Genomic DNA, 16,650 nt, shown 5'->3' on the forward strand with positions numbered 1-16,650 from the left:
GTAGCTGCGTTTTTGGTCGTTAACTTCATTCAACATGGCAGCATGCAACGGAAAGTCACTCTCGAGATTTTCAGCATCAGTTTGATATGTAATTTGCCATATTTCGCAATTTGTAAACAATAATTTTCACAACTTTTATTGACGCTATTTTTGTAACATTTCAACTGCTGTTTTGACCCGGGAATTTCACTTTTGGTTCCTGACTTTGGGACAAAATAAATTTGTCCACTTTGAGATTCGTTCGAAAGATGAAAAGTCACTGATCAAAAATATGTCAAAACCTAATTGACGCAAAATCATGTTCTTTTTATAATCATAGTAATTAAGACCCTAAAAACCCGGAAATTACCAATTTGTTCTTTTTATGATAGCGCGAAATTGTGTGATTTCATACTCGTGCACGCTCGCCGTCTGAGCAATGGCAATGCATAACTGATTATTAAACTCCAGGGAGCTCCGCCGCGCCATCGACTAGCCGAAAAAAATTTAGAAAAATGATTAAAAAAGAAATACAGTAGAAAAGAAACATCTACATGGCATGTGAGGTATTTGATCTCGGGTCCTTAGATTGTTGTCAAGACGGCTTACGCGCACGTGCATTACAGGCGCACGCCACAACGCATGGTTACCAAGATGTGGTATTCAGAATGTTAATAAACCAAAGCGAAACATATGTGACGTAGTTGACGTAGTTGACCAATCAGAACTCTCTATTATCACATCGGCAAAATTTACTACTTTTTTTAATTATTCATGAACATGAGCGTGATCTTTTTTGGTTCCTGACTTTGGGACAGCGTAAAATATAATAATTTTGATATCATTGTAAAGAAAAATATTTATGCTTTATGCTGATTATAACATCTTCTTGACGCAAGAATGATTTCTATGTGAAAATTAGCCCTACTCTTTAGATAGATTTATCGTCGAAAAACCCCATTTTCAAGGCGAAATATCTGTTTCCAAAATATATCTAACATGATTGTCATATAAGTATATAGAGAGTGCAACTTCTTATCTTTAAAATAAGACCCATTTCATGAGAAATGAACAATTATAAAGGCAAAAACTGCCGATCGGGAAGACCGTCTGCACTACTCATTACGTATGCGAGACACGTAAATTCTTGCATACGTGCTGAATAAAATAGAGGGTTTTCGCACCGGCTGCGGTCTGACTGAAAAAGAGAGAGAGAGGCAGAGACCGTGAACAGCAGGAGAACAGCAAGAGGAAGAGAGGGAGACAACAAGAGTGGGAGAGACAAAACAGGGAATAGAGAGAGAGGGGGGGGGGGGGGACAGGGGAAGGAAGAGAGTATCAAGAATGCAAGACAAAGAGGATAACATTTCACCAATGAACATTAGTTTTGGAAACTCGACGGACTTACACATTGTATCTTGCAGGAAGAGATCTCCCAGTCCACCTCTGGCCGGCCATGCTCCACTCCCCCCACCGTTGATGTTGAAGAAATCAGGGGTGAATCGACCCATAGCTTGGTTTGATTGCTGCTCTCTCTGTAAATAGGACAAAAAACAATTAACAAATTGCAACATGAGCTAAATCCAGGATTTTGTTTCAGAATCTGAGACCAAGTTAAAGTTAAAGACCATCTGCCTATAAAGACCACTTTTCTTGTCTCCCTTGGGTGGTCTTTATAGACAGGTTTCACTGTATTTGGGATAGGCTGTATAGCCCTTTGAAGATTACAAATAAGAAGAATTCAAATCAATTCAAATTTTATTGTCCAATTATTGGAAATTTGAAAGAGAGGTTTCTTCCTGACTTACCTTCAATTCTTCTTGGTGTATTTGACGAATGGTTCGTGGTCCATGATCAGTCTGACGCCTGCGCGGTTTCCACTCGTTATCCCTGAGTTCCAGGCTATCTTGCAACATGAATCGGATACGTGACGGCAGCTCCATGTTCTCTGAGAAGCGAGTCATGCGATCAAAATATTGGTCCATCCAGGTCTACAATGATAACAATAATATTGATAATGAGGATGATATAACTTTATTGGATAACTTTGTTTAGCCCTGTGCTAAACAAGTTATCCAAGAAAGTCTACTACTACTACTACATTGTATAACAACAACTATTAAAGGTAAAGACCAGTATTGGAAACGCCCCAATTTCAAAAAATGAAATGGAAGCTCTCATTACCAATCATGTGAAAGAATATGTTTTGACTAATACATGATGATAAAAAATTGTGAGAGATATAGGGTAGTCCCATATACATCTTTCTGTGTATAGTGCTTGTAACTTTACAAAGAATGGGCCAAATTTCTTATCATTTTGATGATTCCAGAACCTTGCAGATGCTAGATGCTAGATGATCAACCTTTTCTGATCGATTCCACAACGTTTCTTTCACAATGCAATCGCATGACCATAACTGGTCTTTACCTTTAACAGAAAAAACTTAAATAAACTATAAATAAAAGAATAATAATAACTACAACAATAATAAAAAATGAAAAAACTAGATGGAATTCGACTGCGCGCAGTCGAAAATGATGCCTCCGTCATAGAGCAATTTTACAAACCAAAACAGAAGAAATTTTTCGAATTCAAGTTCAATTGTAATCCATTGACAGGTTCTCAGAAAATCGTGATTACAAGCAATTTCTCATATACATATATGACCCTTTGATCTTTGACCTCATGACCCTAAAATCTACTCAGTTCATTGGCTCTGCAAGATGTCCTGAGTTAAATAGTAATCCATCTGTCAGTTCTAATGAGAATGCGTTTACAAGCTATTTTTGCATACATAATGAGCCCATGACCTTTGACCTTTGACCTTATGAACCAAGAATCTACTCAGTTCATTGGCTCTGCAAGTAACATACATGACCTAATTTTGGCAGGAATCCATCAATCGCTTCTTGAGATAACGCGGTCACGAGCTGTTTTTGCATACATAATGTGCGCTTTGGCCTTTGACCTTTGACCTCATGACCCCTAAATCTAATCAGTTCATCGGCTCTGCAAGTAACATACATGACCTAAGTTTGGCAGCAATCCATCAATCGATTCTTGAGATAACGCGATCACGAGCTGTTTTCGCATACATAATGAGCCCTGTGACCTTTGACCTTTAACCTCGTGACCCCAAAATCTAATCAGTTCATTGGCTTTGCAAGAGACATACATGACCAAAGTTTGGCAGGAATCCATCAATCGGTTCTTCAGATAACGCGATCACGAGCTGTTTTTGCATACCTAATGAGCCCTGTGACCTTTGACCTTTGACCTCGTGACCCCAAAATCTAATCAGTTCATCGGCTCTGCAAGATACATACATTACCAAAGTTTGGCAGGAATCCATCAATCGGTTCTTTAGATAACGCGATCACAAGAACGGGACGTACGTACAGACGTACGTACAGACGTACGGACGGACGGACGGACGGACGGACAACCCGAAAACATAATGCCTCCGGCTACTTCGTAACGGAGGCATAAAAATGGTAAAAATAATAAAGAAATTATAATAATAATGACAATAATAATAATAATAATAAGCACGCCACCCATTCCCTACTCCTGACAACGGATAGTCAACCTGTTCGAAACGTTGAGCCCCTCCTACTAACTATCCTCTCCAACCGAAGCTATAGTTCTCTTTAGAACTATAAGCTTAAAGAAAGATTACCAACAGTCCTTTTCAGGACTCCCCAATCCTCCCCCTCTCTCAAATGGTGCAACAGTAAGGTTACTATATACATGTAATAATAATAACAATAATAATAATAGAAAATGGGGTTGCCAATTTGAGACATGCCACTCACCCTAGCCTTATCATGATCGAGTCGTCCGCCTACAGTGGATATTATCTTACACAGGCACTCGAGGTCTTCCGCCTTCTCTCCCAGGCTCTCCCTACTCTTCTTCTCAAGGAGCTGTCAAAGGTCAAATGAGAAGGTTGAATTCTCTAACAAAATATCTTACCACATTTTGCTATACTCAAGATAATGTTAAAAGTACTCGTAACAAAGCAGAGTAAAAAAAAAAATAATAATCTGTCTGCTAAATAAATTACTCATTGCGGATGACGTATCGAAATATCGCTAGTGATATTTGTTTATCTCGTAACGTATGGTCAACAAGTGATCTAAAAGATCACAACGTTTCGTGCGCCGCTGCAACACCTCGTCAGGTGATAAAATATAATGAAAGCGAGCGTGTTTATTTGACCGATGGTCCGCCCGTAGAGTATAAAACACGCTCGCTTACATTATATTTTATCACCTGACGAGGTGTTGCAGCGGCGCACGAAACGTTGTGATCTTTTAGATCACTTGTTGACCATACATTAGGAGACAAACGAATATCACTAGCGATATTATTTTCAATAATCTGTTTGTTCACAGGGACTCTTTGTGATCTGAATTCTTTATGGTAAGATAGTTTATATTTTTTCACTCCCCTCCCTGTCTCTCTTTATCTCTGTACTCTCAATTATATCTCTACCCCTTCTCTTTCTTTCTCTCCCTCTCTTTTTCTATCTCTCACACGCACCCCTCTCGCTCTCCCTTTCTCTATCTACTCCATCTCCCATTTTGTTTTCTCCCATTATTTCTCCCGTCTTCCTAATCTCCCTCATCACTCTCTTCAAACGATGCATGATTTATTATAATTTTAAATTCTTCAATCATCCCCTTTTGTTTTTTATATTATACATACAGGACATTAGGTTTTTCCAGAGCTCTTCGCGGGGGTGTTTCACAAAGATCCTCAGTTGAACTTATCTCCAAGTTGGACTTAACAATTATGGAAAGCTGTTAGCATCTTTGAAATTTTTGGTAAAAATTATTTTGAAAAGCATTAAAATGTTGCTTCAAACGATTCATATTTTCTATCATCAAGGAGATTTCATGTTCTTGATGTGGAATTCATGAAAAGTATAAACTACTTGAATTTTGCACTTGACTATATTTTATTTTAAGGTTACAAATGGCTCTCCATAATGGTTAAGTCCAACTGAGAGTTAAGTTTGACTTAGGATCTTTGTGAAACACCCCCTGAGTTATTTCAAAGCTACATACATGTATCTCTTAGTATTTTTCTTCATAAAACCAAAGAAAGATGCATACCTGTTTGATACATCGATGGAGGATGGATTCATGTAGCATACCGAGCTTACCAAGTTCACCTGAAAGTAGACAGAAATAGAAATAATAATAATAATAATAATCATAATACCGGTGGAGTCTTGTATAAAGCTCATCTCTGGCACATTGCCACTCCTGGGCCCTGTTTTACAAAGACTTATGATTGATCCAAATCAATCGCAAGTTCTCCAATCAATCGCAACTTTGCAGTCTCCTATCTCTTATATAGGCTACATAGTTGCGAAGTTGCGATCGATATCAACTCTTTGTAAGACGAGGCCCTGGCGCTCCATTATTATTACCCTTGCTTTAGCACAGCTGCCATTACAGTGGTCAAGCATTTTGAAGAACGAATTCCCACCGAGTACCCATTAACCTCACCCGGGTGGAGTGTGGTAAATGTAGATTAATGTCTTGCCAAAGGACATTGGTGCTGCGACAGGGATTCTAAGCCCATACCTCATGGTTCATAGTCCAGAGCTGGACCGCAACACCTCTACAGAAGACAATATATTCATTTAGGCATTTTTCCATCAATAGGCCTCTCTGGCCGCCCATAGATACATTGATTTTTTGTGGTAAATTAAAGTTCAAACCACCTCGGTGAATTTAGTCAAAATCATCTTGCAGAATGTGAAGTATTAGTGTTGCCAATTTGATTTTGGTAAATGTGATTGACGTTATAAAGACCTTACCAATGAACTGGATGTTCCCAAGCATCTTGGCCTTGGCCTGGCCTCTCTGGTCCTGCTCTTCTGGAGTAAGAGGGCCATTCTGTTTGTCATAAGCTGCAGGAAGAAAAAAACAAAAAGTAAATATATATATATATATATATATATATATATATATATATATATATATATATATAATGTACTATACAACACCTACGTGGATCCTTGTCATTTGATTGGAGGATTGTTGGTCACATGATATTCAATAGATGTTCTATTGCACAGGTGTGCATTTTTGGTTATATGCAAACAGCGTACCTCTCTGCCGTGCGCGTATCCCTGCGTGTATCTGACGCGAAGGCAATGTTAATGTAATCGAGAATTCTTGACTCCAACTTTAATTTAACTTTAATATAAGGAGTAAAGCATAATTTGTTGATTAACGTTCTATTAGATCTTCTTCGATGTTGTATAAAACAAATAATGAATGTTTTTCAGTCGTAAAGTATTTGTTTACTACCGGTACATCATAAAAAATAAAGGAAATAATTAGGAAGCATTCAATGCTCTCCTTCTAGACTAAGATGGCCATTTGTTTTTCAAATACAAAAATACATCTCCTTCTTCGAACTTACCGGCAAAAGCTCTGGAGCGATTTTCAAATTCGTCCTGGCACTTGGAGATGAGCAAGCGCCGAAAAGTCTGTATTGAAAAATACACAACGGATGAATCGGCAATGAGAAATGAAGGACACCGTTTAAATCAAGACTGATTGTGACATTCATTCGGTTTCAATTAATGTCAACAATTGAATCTGAAGGTTCGAATTTGGGCATGTCTTATTCTATCATATTGACTGAAAATTCAGAATTTTTAGCAACATGAAACTGTCATAAGTTGTAAACAAAGCCCACTTTCCCAACTTTAACGACTAGCAAGACTTCACTTGTGATTCAAACTCATGCCATGGAACTTCCAAGAATCCCAATAAGAATCCCAACCCCTCCCAAAATCAGCAAACATTTCATGCCAACAACAGTTTCTGGTTTCCCAGTTACTTACTTTCACATTCAAACCAGACTTTTGACACTATAACAGATGAAACACAGGTGGCAGCATCACCAAACACTACAGATGTGTAGATTTTACTAAGACACACCTCCATACCAAATTTGAAAGAAATCTGTCTAAAAATGTGGCAGTTAGAGCACATAAAAGGGACGAATGACCTTTGACCCTATAAAGGATGGAACAATGAGGGCAGCATCACCGGGGATACATTAGCAAACATCTCATGGGAACGACAGTGTCTGGTTTCCCAGTTACTTACTTTCACATTCGAACTCAACTTTTGACCCTATAAAGGACGGAACAACGGGGGCAGCATCCCCGGGGGATACAAGTGGCAAACATTTCATGCAAATGACAGTGTCTGGTTTACCAGTCACTTACTTTCACATTCGAACCTGACTTTTGACCCTATAAAGGACGGAACAATGAGGGCAGCATCATGCAATCAGCATCAACATTTCATGCAAACGACAGTGTCTGATTTCCCAGTTACTTACTTTCACATTTGAACCCGCAGGTTCGAAGTCGGGGGCGTCTTCGTCTAGTCTCTTACATAGCTGCGAGTACATAGAACTGTACTTGGGCTCTTCTAACGCTTTTTCAAACACCTGAAAATATATGACAAAAGATTATTTTTTAATTTTTTAAAATAATAATAATAATAATATTCATTTGTAAAGCGCAATAACTATGTGGATATATTTTACCGCGCTGCAAGAGCTCGTAAATGCTGTGCTATACATACTATATGAACAAGTGAGTTTTCAGTTTTGATTTAAAATTATCTAGTGATTGGGCTTTCCTTATTTCTAGTGGTAATTTATTCCATAATCTATCTTAACTATCTAACACGATACATTTGAAATAAAATCACATATTTCTAATGGCATAGCATAAGGCTGAAGTTGTGAAAAATCGTTCACAAAGAAAAAATATACAGTGGAAAGGATTCATTCAACTTTGGTACAAAGGGCAGTTTACATATTGGCTGTTTTGATCGGGGTAATACATGGAGTTTAATCTATAGATCAAAGGAAATACTGTAACTATTTAATGCTGCAAAAAAAAGATGAGGGGCATTACACATTCTTGAGATCACCAAGGGGCTGTAGTTTCAATTGTAAAAAATTAGTTTAAAAGATGATAGGAAGAATGAACATAACAGGGTGATTAAATGGTTTGGAATTCCTTTCAATTGCTCCTTGACAGAAATATTTGTAATATAAGTCAAAATTGTATTATTATTCTTAGATATGAGCTTTTCAGTCTTTTCCTGCAATTTTCAGTGATTTCTATTATATTCCAAGTTAAATGATTAACCCTGTGCCTAAGACAACCGAATGGTGTCTGTACAAAGCCTATAGGACCGACAGAGTTTAGCAGTGAACAGGTTAACGATGCAACTACTTCCATGTCTGCCAAAATAAAAAATAATACCCTCAACATTTGAAATTGAGTTATGGTCATGCGATTGCATTGTGAAAGAAACGGTGTGGAATTGACCAGAAAAGGTTGATCATCTAGCATATAAGAATTTGTGTGTATTGCAAGGTTCTGGAATCATCAAAATGACAAGAAATTTGGCCGAGTCTTGGTAAAGTTACAAACACTGTACACAGAAAGATGTATTAGGGACTACACAGACACGTGGCGTAAAAATCCTATCCTGGAGTTTTACGATGTTATATGACATATTTAGAATATGAAGGCATTTGAAGAGCCATGCTTTTCAGGGAACATGTCTAATCTGATGTTCTTTCACACTTGCATAATGAGAATGATAACGCTCACAAATTATTTTTCACCTCTTCCCAGAACTCAACCTTCTCTTTAAGATTTGCAGCACTCGTAGTACTCACCAGTAGTATGATGCCTTTAAGGATAACTTTGGAATGGATTCCTACATTGAGCAGTTCCAGGCAGAGTTTGTCAAACTTTTCTGGGGTAAGTTTATTGAGGATACTGTAAACAAAGAAATACAAGAGAGAGATGTTAGGAATATAAGTGAAACAATAAGTCAAGAAATACAAGTGATTCGAAAACAGGAAATAAATTTTCGGGGGGGATATTTATTAAGGATAATGTAAACACAGAAAGACGAAAGAGATGTTAGGAATATGATACTCTTTTCACACTGGTTTTGCTTAACCCCGTACTTTGCTTACATGTAGCCCCGTACTATCCTTAACCCCGGACTATTTTTGGGGGCTTTTCTCACTGCAATTCCTTAGCCCCGTACTAGCCATGGCCATGCCAGAATTCATTAATTCGCATCACTGCGTAGTCCCGGACTATTTTTCGTTTCTGTTCTCATTCATTTGCTTGGCACCGCAATTGCGGAATTAGCAGGAGTTAGCACCACAATTGCGAGGTTAACCCTGCTATTTTGCAGGGTTAGTTAACCCCGTACTATAGGTGGGGTTAGCCCACTTTGGTAAAAACGAGTCTGAACAGAAAGTGGAATAGGCTTAACCCCGGACTATAGGTAGGGCTAAGACCCCCCTTTAACCCTATACAACGGGGTTAAGCAAATTTTTGCCAGTGTGAAAAGAAAGTGGAATAAGCTTAACCCCGTACTATAGGTGGGGCTGAAACCCCCCCTTTAACCCCACCTATAGTACGGGGTTAAGCAACATTTTGCCAGTGTGAAAAGAAAGTGGAATAAGCTTAACCCCGGACTATAGGTGGGGTTAAGATACCCTTTAACCCCACCTATAGTACGGGGTTAAGCAAAATATTGCCAGTGTGAAAACAGTATAAGTGATATGTAATAAAACAAGAAAGACAAGTGAACCAGACACATAAAATAGGAAATATATTTTTGGGTATATATTATTGAGGATACTTCAAACAAAGAAATACAAAAATCAAAAAGTGAGGAAAAATTGTCAAATTTGTCCTGACAGAAGAATAAATGTGTACGTCTAGAAAAAAAGAAAAAAAAAATCATGCGGTCATATGATTTGAATGTAAAGTAGTACAAAGTTTTGGTATGGGCTCATGAATTGGTTCAATTGAACATATTGGAAGCATATATGCGATCCTACACTAATCTAGTCTAAAGTGATGAAATTGTGAATAATAAACTCTTTATGTTCATGTTGTATGGACTGATATTACTTCAGCTCCACAACAATGTTTCTTGACTAAAATCAACCGATTTTCTATTCCCGTTTGGAAAGTATAGATTTTCATTGCCGCAACTACCATTTTATGGTCGTAGGCGCTATTCGAAATATATCCGATATATTTGATATTTTTATTTCTCGACTCCTTAGCCCAATTTTTTCAAGTTGCTTATTCTAACACTACATGTAGGTTTCGCAATGGTAATGCAAATTTTAAATTTCATAATCCAACCCTGTTGAAATATTACCAAAACTTTGTATTTACTTTAATGTGCTATTACTGCATGACAAAATAGACCAGAGAATGAGGAAAATGTTCCTATGAACTTACCCACGGACACGCCTGAAGACAAGGTCTTGCTGATCACGACTGCCCGGTTCATCACGTCTTGAGGTGCTCGGGGGCACCCATCTAGGGACTTTTCTCACTGCTTGTTCATTTTTGTTGTATTTGCTGCAAATTATCCAAAAAAAAGAGGTTTAAAGAGGTATTGAAATAATTCATTAAAGGTTAATGCACAAGTAGATTGCACGATTCAAAAGCATAAAATGAAGGAATTTCCTTGCAAACTCCTCATTTTGCAGAGAATTGCTGCAAATATTCAAAAGTAAGTTATTTTTTTGTGAATGCCAAAATACAGTTGGCCATTAGAAGCAAGGATCAAAACTTTTCTTGCAGTCACATGTACATGTTGCTTTTGTGGGGATATAAACTACATGTATTTAACTTTTAAAAAAATGAAAAAGAAAAGTCAACTAATTTTGCATTAATCATCATTTTCTTTGCAAACAGAAAAATGTGAGATTCTGATCAAGATTAAACCAATCAAGTTTTCAAATCTCCCTTCAGCCTCTTTTATGCACATTGTACATGTACTGTATGCCGCAGTAATCTGCCATGGCAAAATATGCCTGGAGCAATGCACACTCTTTTACTTTTATATTTTATTAAAGTGGGTATGCATGCCTAAGACCTTTGTTAGTGATACAGCTACATGTACATATTTGCATCTCCACTTGCCATTCATTTACACTATTAAAACAAAAACAAAACGCCATGGTTTACATCAGCATGTGTGAATGAGCCTAACTTGCTCTGAGTGTGAACAGTTCTATTGGGTGTTCAAGTAGAGGATGTATGCTCTAAATAATCACAAAGAACAATCTTGTTCATGCATTTTAGTCATCACGCTACATCACAATAAAAAAATCTTCACATACTGTACATTGTTTATCACATACATGTAAATGAAAAATTGAATTTTGGGGTTTGATCTAAAACCACCTCCTCAATTCTATTCATCACTCTGAGTGTGAACTGTTGGGAGCCCTACTGAGTCGGAGAGTTCACTGAGAGTTCAATGAGATGCTGTATGCTTGATTATCAAAGAACGATCTTGTTCTGCATTTTAGTCATAGACGATTTACATCGTGATGTTAGGGTCAAGGATATGTTATGAAAACAATGACTCATTATGAATGCAGACTAGCAGAGTAGCATTCACATGCTAAGCATGTACAGTGAAACCAGGCACGTTTCTAGTTAAACCTAATGTACATAAACAAACTGCTTACAGAAGAGAGAGAACAAGAAAAGCAGTCTTTTAGGAAAGTAAATGTATGGATTGCAGTCATTTTATTTAAATATGTAAACATGTAATATGGGAATTTCCCCCAATAATGTACATGTAACTACATGTGCATGTAAATGTACGTTTAGTTTCTTAAATTGATGTTATTACATGTACATTAGATTTCCTTCTTTTTCTATCTCCTTTCTACTATTTTTCACTCTCTCCTTTTTCTGACTCTGTTAAAAAGCACATCTGATAATTATGCCTCAGTAAAATGAACATGTATATGAATGTATAAAATAAAATAGATTCAACAACAGATTGCTTTGCACATAATGCACACATGTTAATTTATAAGAATGATGTACATGTACATCTAAAGTATTCCTCTGTATTTTGATGGGTATTTTTTTTTTCAATGGCCGAATGCCAAAAGAACAAGAACATTCAATCACATACAGTACATGTATACTTACATCATCGTTCAGAAGAAAACACACATGCAAGCAAGTAGATGGGACCACCCTTTACAAAATATGTCCACCACACAGTAAAAACACTGACAGGTGATCTGATATAAAGCACTGTTGACCACAGACTAAATACACACACTCTAACACACACTTGTCAGTATGACAGTACAGAATACACAATGCTTTGACCCAAAGTCAGTGAGGGTCAGATGCTTTGTTTACCAATAAGCCAGGATGTACACAAATTTCCTCGCACAAAATCATTGAATCCAAGACCCAAGGTAGTTTACACAAGGATTACCTGGAGGCTAGACAATAGTGTGTTTGTCACACACAAGGAAGGGTATGTGGCAATGCCCTTGAATGTAGCAAAGCAGATTTTTTTTTTTTTTCAATCTGGAAATTATAGACCTAATGTACATTATCATGTACAAAGGCCACAAGGTTGCTGGTTGCTTTACTAACAAGCATTTATGCTTTCTTAGCAGGCAGGTAAAATAATCACCACTACTACATGTAGAAAGGCTACAAGGCTCTTGCAAATTTCGAGAATCAAATGGAATTGACTTGAATCTTGAATATGTGTATACATGTAGGTTACAAGTGGCAGTTCAGAGGGAGTTTATGTGATAAATTTGAACTATATTGCTGGGAAAATTACAGACAGTGAGGATCAATTTCCAGGGTAAAAATAGCTTTAAAATAATGCTTTTTAATGAGAAGCCAATATAAACTACTTGATTGAGTCTGACCAATGACACGTACATGTACAATGAATCCACATACATTGTACAGACTGCAAAGGGAAGTCATGTCATTTTTCGCCCAAAGGCCTAATGTATGGAGGACATGTACATGTATTAATCAGAAATTCAGAATACTTACATGTAGTCTTTACGAGGCTATTAAATGGGCATGATCATGTACAATTGTATGTAGACGAAGGCCTAAGTACATGTACGGTAGGTATGATTCAGAATATATATTTCATTCTTCAAATATTTTGCATCCCTTTAGTTTAAAAATATTAGTGTTCCATGAAAAATCACATAAATTTACATTTCATTAAAAATTCAATCCCAGGTTTAAAAAAAAGCATGTGTGGGTGCAAAACTTACTGTCTAATTACAGGAGTTAAATGTATTTAATACCTCATGAACATGTACATGAACTTCATGAAGTCATATTCAAGTCTAACGTGAAAAACATGAACAGTAGTACAGTACACATAAATCATCAACCACACTCCAGGGGAAAAAATACATGGAGGCTCAGGGCGAATTAGCCCCCGAAATGTCAAAAAGAGCCCCCCAAAATTTGCATAGAGTTCAATGCAAAGCAAATTAAAGAGTGTTATTTTCATGCAAGCAAGTACTTTTCATGAAAAGTAGCTAAGCCCTCAAAAAAAATTAAATATTTGTTTCCCTGCCGCACTCACAATGGATTCAAGACATACTTCTATACAAAACACATGAACATAGATCTAGAAGTCAGTGACAAAAGTTACATGCACAAATTGCTCGCTTGTCCTGCTAATGAGGACACAGGACATTGCTATTTATCAGGAACTACCTTTACCAAGGGCATACATGTGCGTATACTGTTTCATGTACTGAGACCTGGTGCAAGATAAGTTGTGACTTCCTATTTACACTGTAGTTACAGAGACAAGAGGGAAGTATCGCTGATACTACTGAGTAGTACCCAAGGTTGTGGAGATTAGAGAAGGGTATGATGTCATCTCTCGGTCTTCAAGTTCCAAGCTATGTATTTGTTTGTCTCTCTGTCCCTCTTTCTGTCACTCTATGTACATGTATTTTCTATTGCTTCTTTCCATATTTGTATAATTTTGTATTATTATTCTTATGTTTTTATGATAAATTATGGTTAATCTTTGTGTGTCACCATATACATGTAGCTTTCTTGTTACAAACATCTCTCTGAGTATGATGTTTTGGTTTTTAGGTGTTTTTTTTTTATCTCTCATTCTCGTTCTCCCCTCTCCCCTCTTTCTCTCATCCTCATCCACCCTCTTTGTCCTTCTCTCTGTCTCTTTATTTCAAGTATTAACATACCTGTTGCTTTGTTTACAATGTATGTGTCTCTCCCTCTCTTTCCCTCTACCTTTGGCTTTGCTCTTTCTGTATATCATAACATCCACAAAATATCTAATTTCTGTATAATCAAGTCTTTCTACCCATCCCTCTTCCTCTCCCTTCCCTAACCCTCTCCCTGTCATCTCTCTCTTCCTGTAAATTTTCTATTATTTTTCATCTTTCTCATTTCTTGGTGCAAGGCCTTCCACCTTGCCAAATTCGCTGTGCACAGCCTCTTCATATCCAATACAACTTACAAGGGTTACAAAAGCTCAACCCTGTAAGTTGGGGCTTTGATCGGATTGGAAGATCGGAGCGACACTCTCGCACCTGTGATCAGTATCGGCCCAAAAAATTATCATCGAGTGCCTTTTCATGACTTTCAAATTGATAATATTAGTCTAAGAATAGAGGCAAAACATGCGAACCGCCATCTTAGATTTTAATTGGACAAAAAATTGCATGCCTACATTATAATCCAAGATGGCAGCTCGCATGTTTTGCCTCTTATCTTAGAGTTTAGACCAATATTATTAATTTCAAAGACATGAAAAGGCACTAAATATTAACAAACATGGTCTACAAAAACTCCGAATGACAAAATAATCCCAGCTATGCATGTTCTTTTAGCATTTGATTGCCCAAAACTTTAACGTAGACCATCAACAACAAAAAACAAAAACAAAAACAAAAATTATTGAAATTATTATCCAATCTCACCTGATTGGCCAATGATCGTTTACAGGGTTACAGGGTTACAAAAGCTTACCTTGGGTAATTTTGTTGTGGTGTCTCTTGCGTCCTGCCAAGAGGGAGAGCTCGAGAAGCACCACTTCTTGGTGCCGGGCCTTCCACCTTGCCCAGTGTTCTGTGGACAGCCTCTCAAACAAAAATTTCCTGACTCCTCTCCTTTTTCTTCTCTTCTTGTCTCTAGACACTCATGTGTGATAAACCTGCAGTCGGAATGACAGAAAGCAAGACGGATATCATTTTTTGTGAAAAGAAAGTAGTCATAGTATTCAATAATTTTGTTTACAAGAGCTACAATACAATTTTCAAGATATTAATTATGAAAATGTATCTTTACTGCGATCTGTGTGAATTTATGAATTAATTTTTTTTTAGACCACAGCTCTGTTTCAGAAATGGACAAAAGAGAAAGAGAGAGAGAGAGAGAGAGAGAGAGAAAAGGGGGCAGAGAGACATGCAGTCAGAAAACAGACAAGAAGGAAGAAAGGAAAGATAGAAAGATACAAAGAGAAACAAAGAGGAAGCAGATAAGTCTTGTGAATCATGCACAAAATATCTATCGCTCAATCTCTGTGTTTGTTTTTTGTTTGTAAAGGGTTGAGCAGAATTTAGAATTCTATGCCAGAATGATGACAGCACTTCTCAATTCCATGAGCATTTTGGCATTGGCTTTAACTTGTTTTCCTTCTTTCTTTTTAATATGGTTCACTTTGGCCATGTTGACGGTTTTATTGCTGTGTAAACTGTTAAGTCCATCACGTATCACTGTCCCATTTTATTGGGAGGAACTGTGTCTGCAAAGTCCCTTTGTTTGTGAACATGAGAAACTGTATGAAAATTGATTTAAAAACGAGCAGAAAGTAAAAAAATGTAGAGTGGAGATTCACATAAAATAATGGATAGATGATGATGATAGAGCGATAGACTCCTGTCCTTCTTTTAAAACCTCAAAATGAATAAGTTGGTAAACAAAGAGCAAATTTGTCTTGGCAATGTCCAATTACAATGACATGACATAAATCATCAATGTGGAAGTTGGAACATTTCAAAATGACAGTCAAGACTCAAGAGTCAATGAATTTATCAATTCAATTATCTTCAAATTTCAATCATGATTCATCACGACTTCATTTCGAAATCAAGTTCATTTTTGTTTTGGCATGTTCCATTGTCAGATTGTTCTGTATATTATTACCATGTTTTTATACATGAACACTAAATGTTTATAATTCTACTTAAAATTTAAGTGTTTAGGGTTAGCAGATGTAGACACAGCCTCACTGTCACACACAGGACTCGAGATCAAATACGAAGGCACACAAAAACTTCATGTTCAGATTTCATCCCACACAGCCACGGCCGCACGGCACAGTCTCGCAGACGCGTACATCATACTCCACACACAAGTCACATTACAACATCTAAGTCTAACTGAAACTCAGGGCGAGTCGGGCAACCTGCATTAACTTGACGACATAAACTATCACTTCGGGTGGAAAAACTACGATAAATACAACATATTTTACACTCATCAAAACCAATAAGATATATCAACTACTTTCCTACCACAATTTATGACATTAGTTGAAATCAGACATACACATCATATAAAAAAAAGCTATTTAGAGGCACTTACAATCAAATATTCCGTCTTTGTTCGAGTCCAACACCGGAAATTGTGTGTAAATTGTAGGTCGCTATTTAAATGACCTTTGGTTGTTTATGAGTTTTTTTCATTCTCATTGAATATAATCTTAAATATAAATA

At 37.0% G+C, this 16,650-nt stretch overlaps 1 protein-coding gene across 2 annotated transcripts in view; it reads right to left on the minus strand.

The window, feature by feature from the left end:
• Positions 1–16,593, minus strand: part of LOC577635 (eukaryotic translation initiation factor 4, gamma 2-like) — a 33,511-nt gene extending 16,918 nt beyond the window's left edge. Inside the window, exons 1-11 of one of the 2 annotated variants that reach the window (XM_030982657.1) lie at positions 16,520–16,593; positions 14,903–15,086; positions 10,322–10,444; positions 8,722–8,824; positions 7,360–7,470; positions 6,427–6,493; positions 5,816–5,908; positions 5,103–5,161; positions 3,798–3,908; positions 1,788–1,970; positions 1,388–1,514 (exon numbers count right to left, since the gene is read on the minus strand). In XM_030982657.1, coding sequence (XP_030838517.1) covers positions 1,388–1,514; positions 1,788–1,970; positions 3,798–3,908; positions 5,103–5,161; positions 5,816–5,908; positions 6,427–6,493; positions 7,360–7,431 — 712 coding nt within the window. In that variant the 5' untranslated portion in view covers positions 7,432–7,470; positions 8,722–8,824; positions 10,322–10,444; positions 14,903–15,086; positions 16,520–16,593. Of the gene's footprint in view, positions 1–1,387; positions 1,515–1,787; positions 1,971–3,797; positions 3,909–5,102; positions 5,162–5,815; positions 5,909–6,426; positions 6,494–7,359; positions 7,471–8,721; positions 8,825–10,321; positions 10,445–12,040; positions 12,200–14,902; positions 15,087–16,519 lie in introns of those variants that run through there. The other variant, XM_030982650.1, reaches the window with a different exon arrangement.
• Positions 16,594–16,650: the final 57 nt, after the last annotated feature.

Source organism: Strongylocentrotus purpuratus, unplaced genomic scaffold (assembly GCF_000002235.5).
Source record: "Strongylocentrotus purpuratus isolate Spur 01 unplaced genomic scaffold, Spur_5.0 spur5_contig_826, whole genome shotgun sequence".
Taxonomy (NCBI): Eukaryota; Metazoa; Echinodermata; class Echinoidea; order Camarodonta; family Strongylocentrotidae; genus Strongylocentrotus; species Strongylocentrotus purpuratus.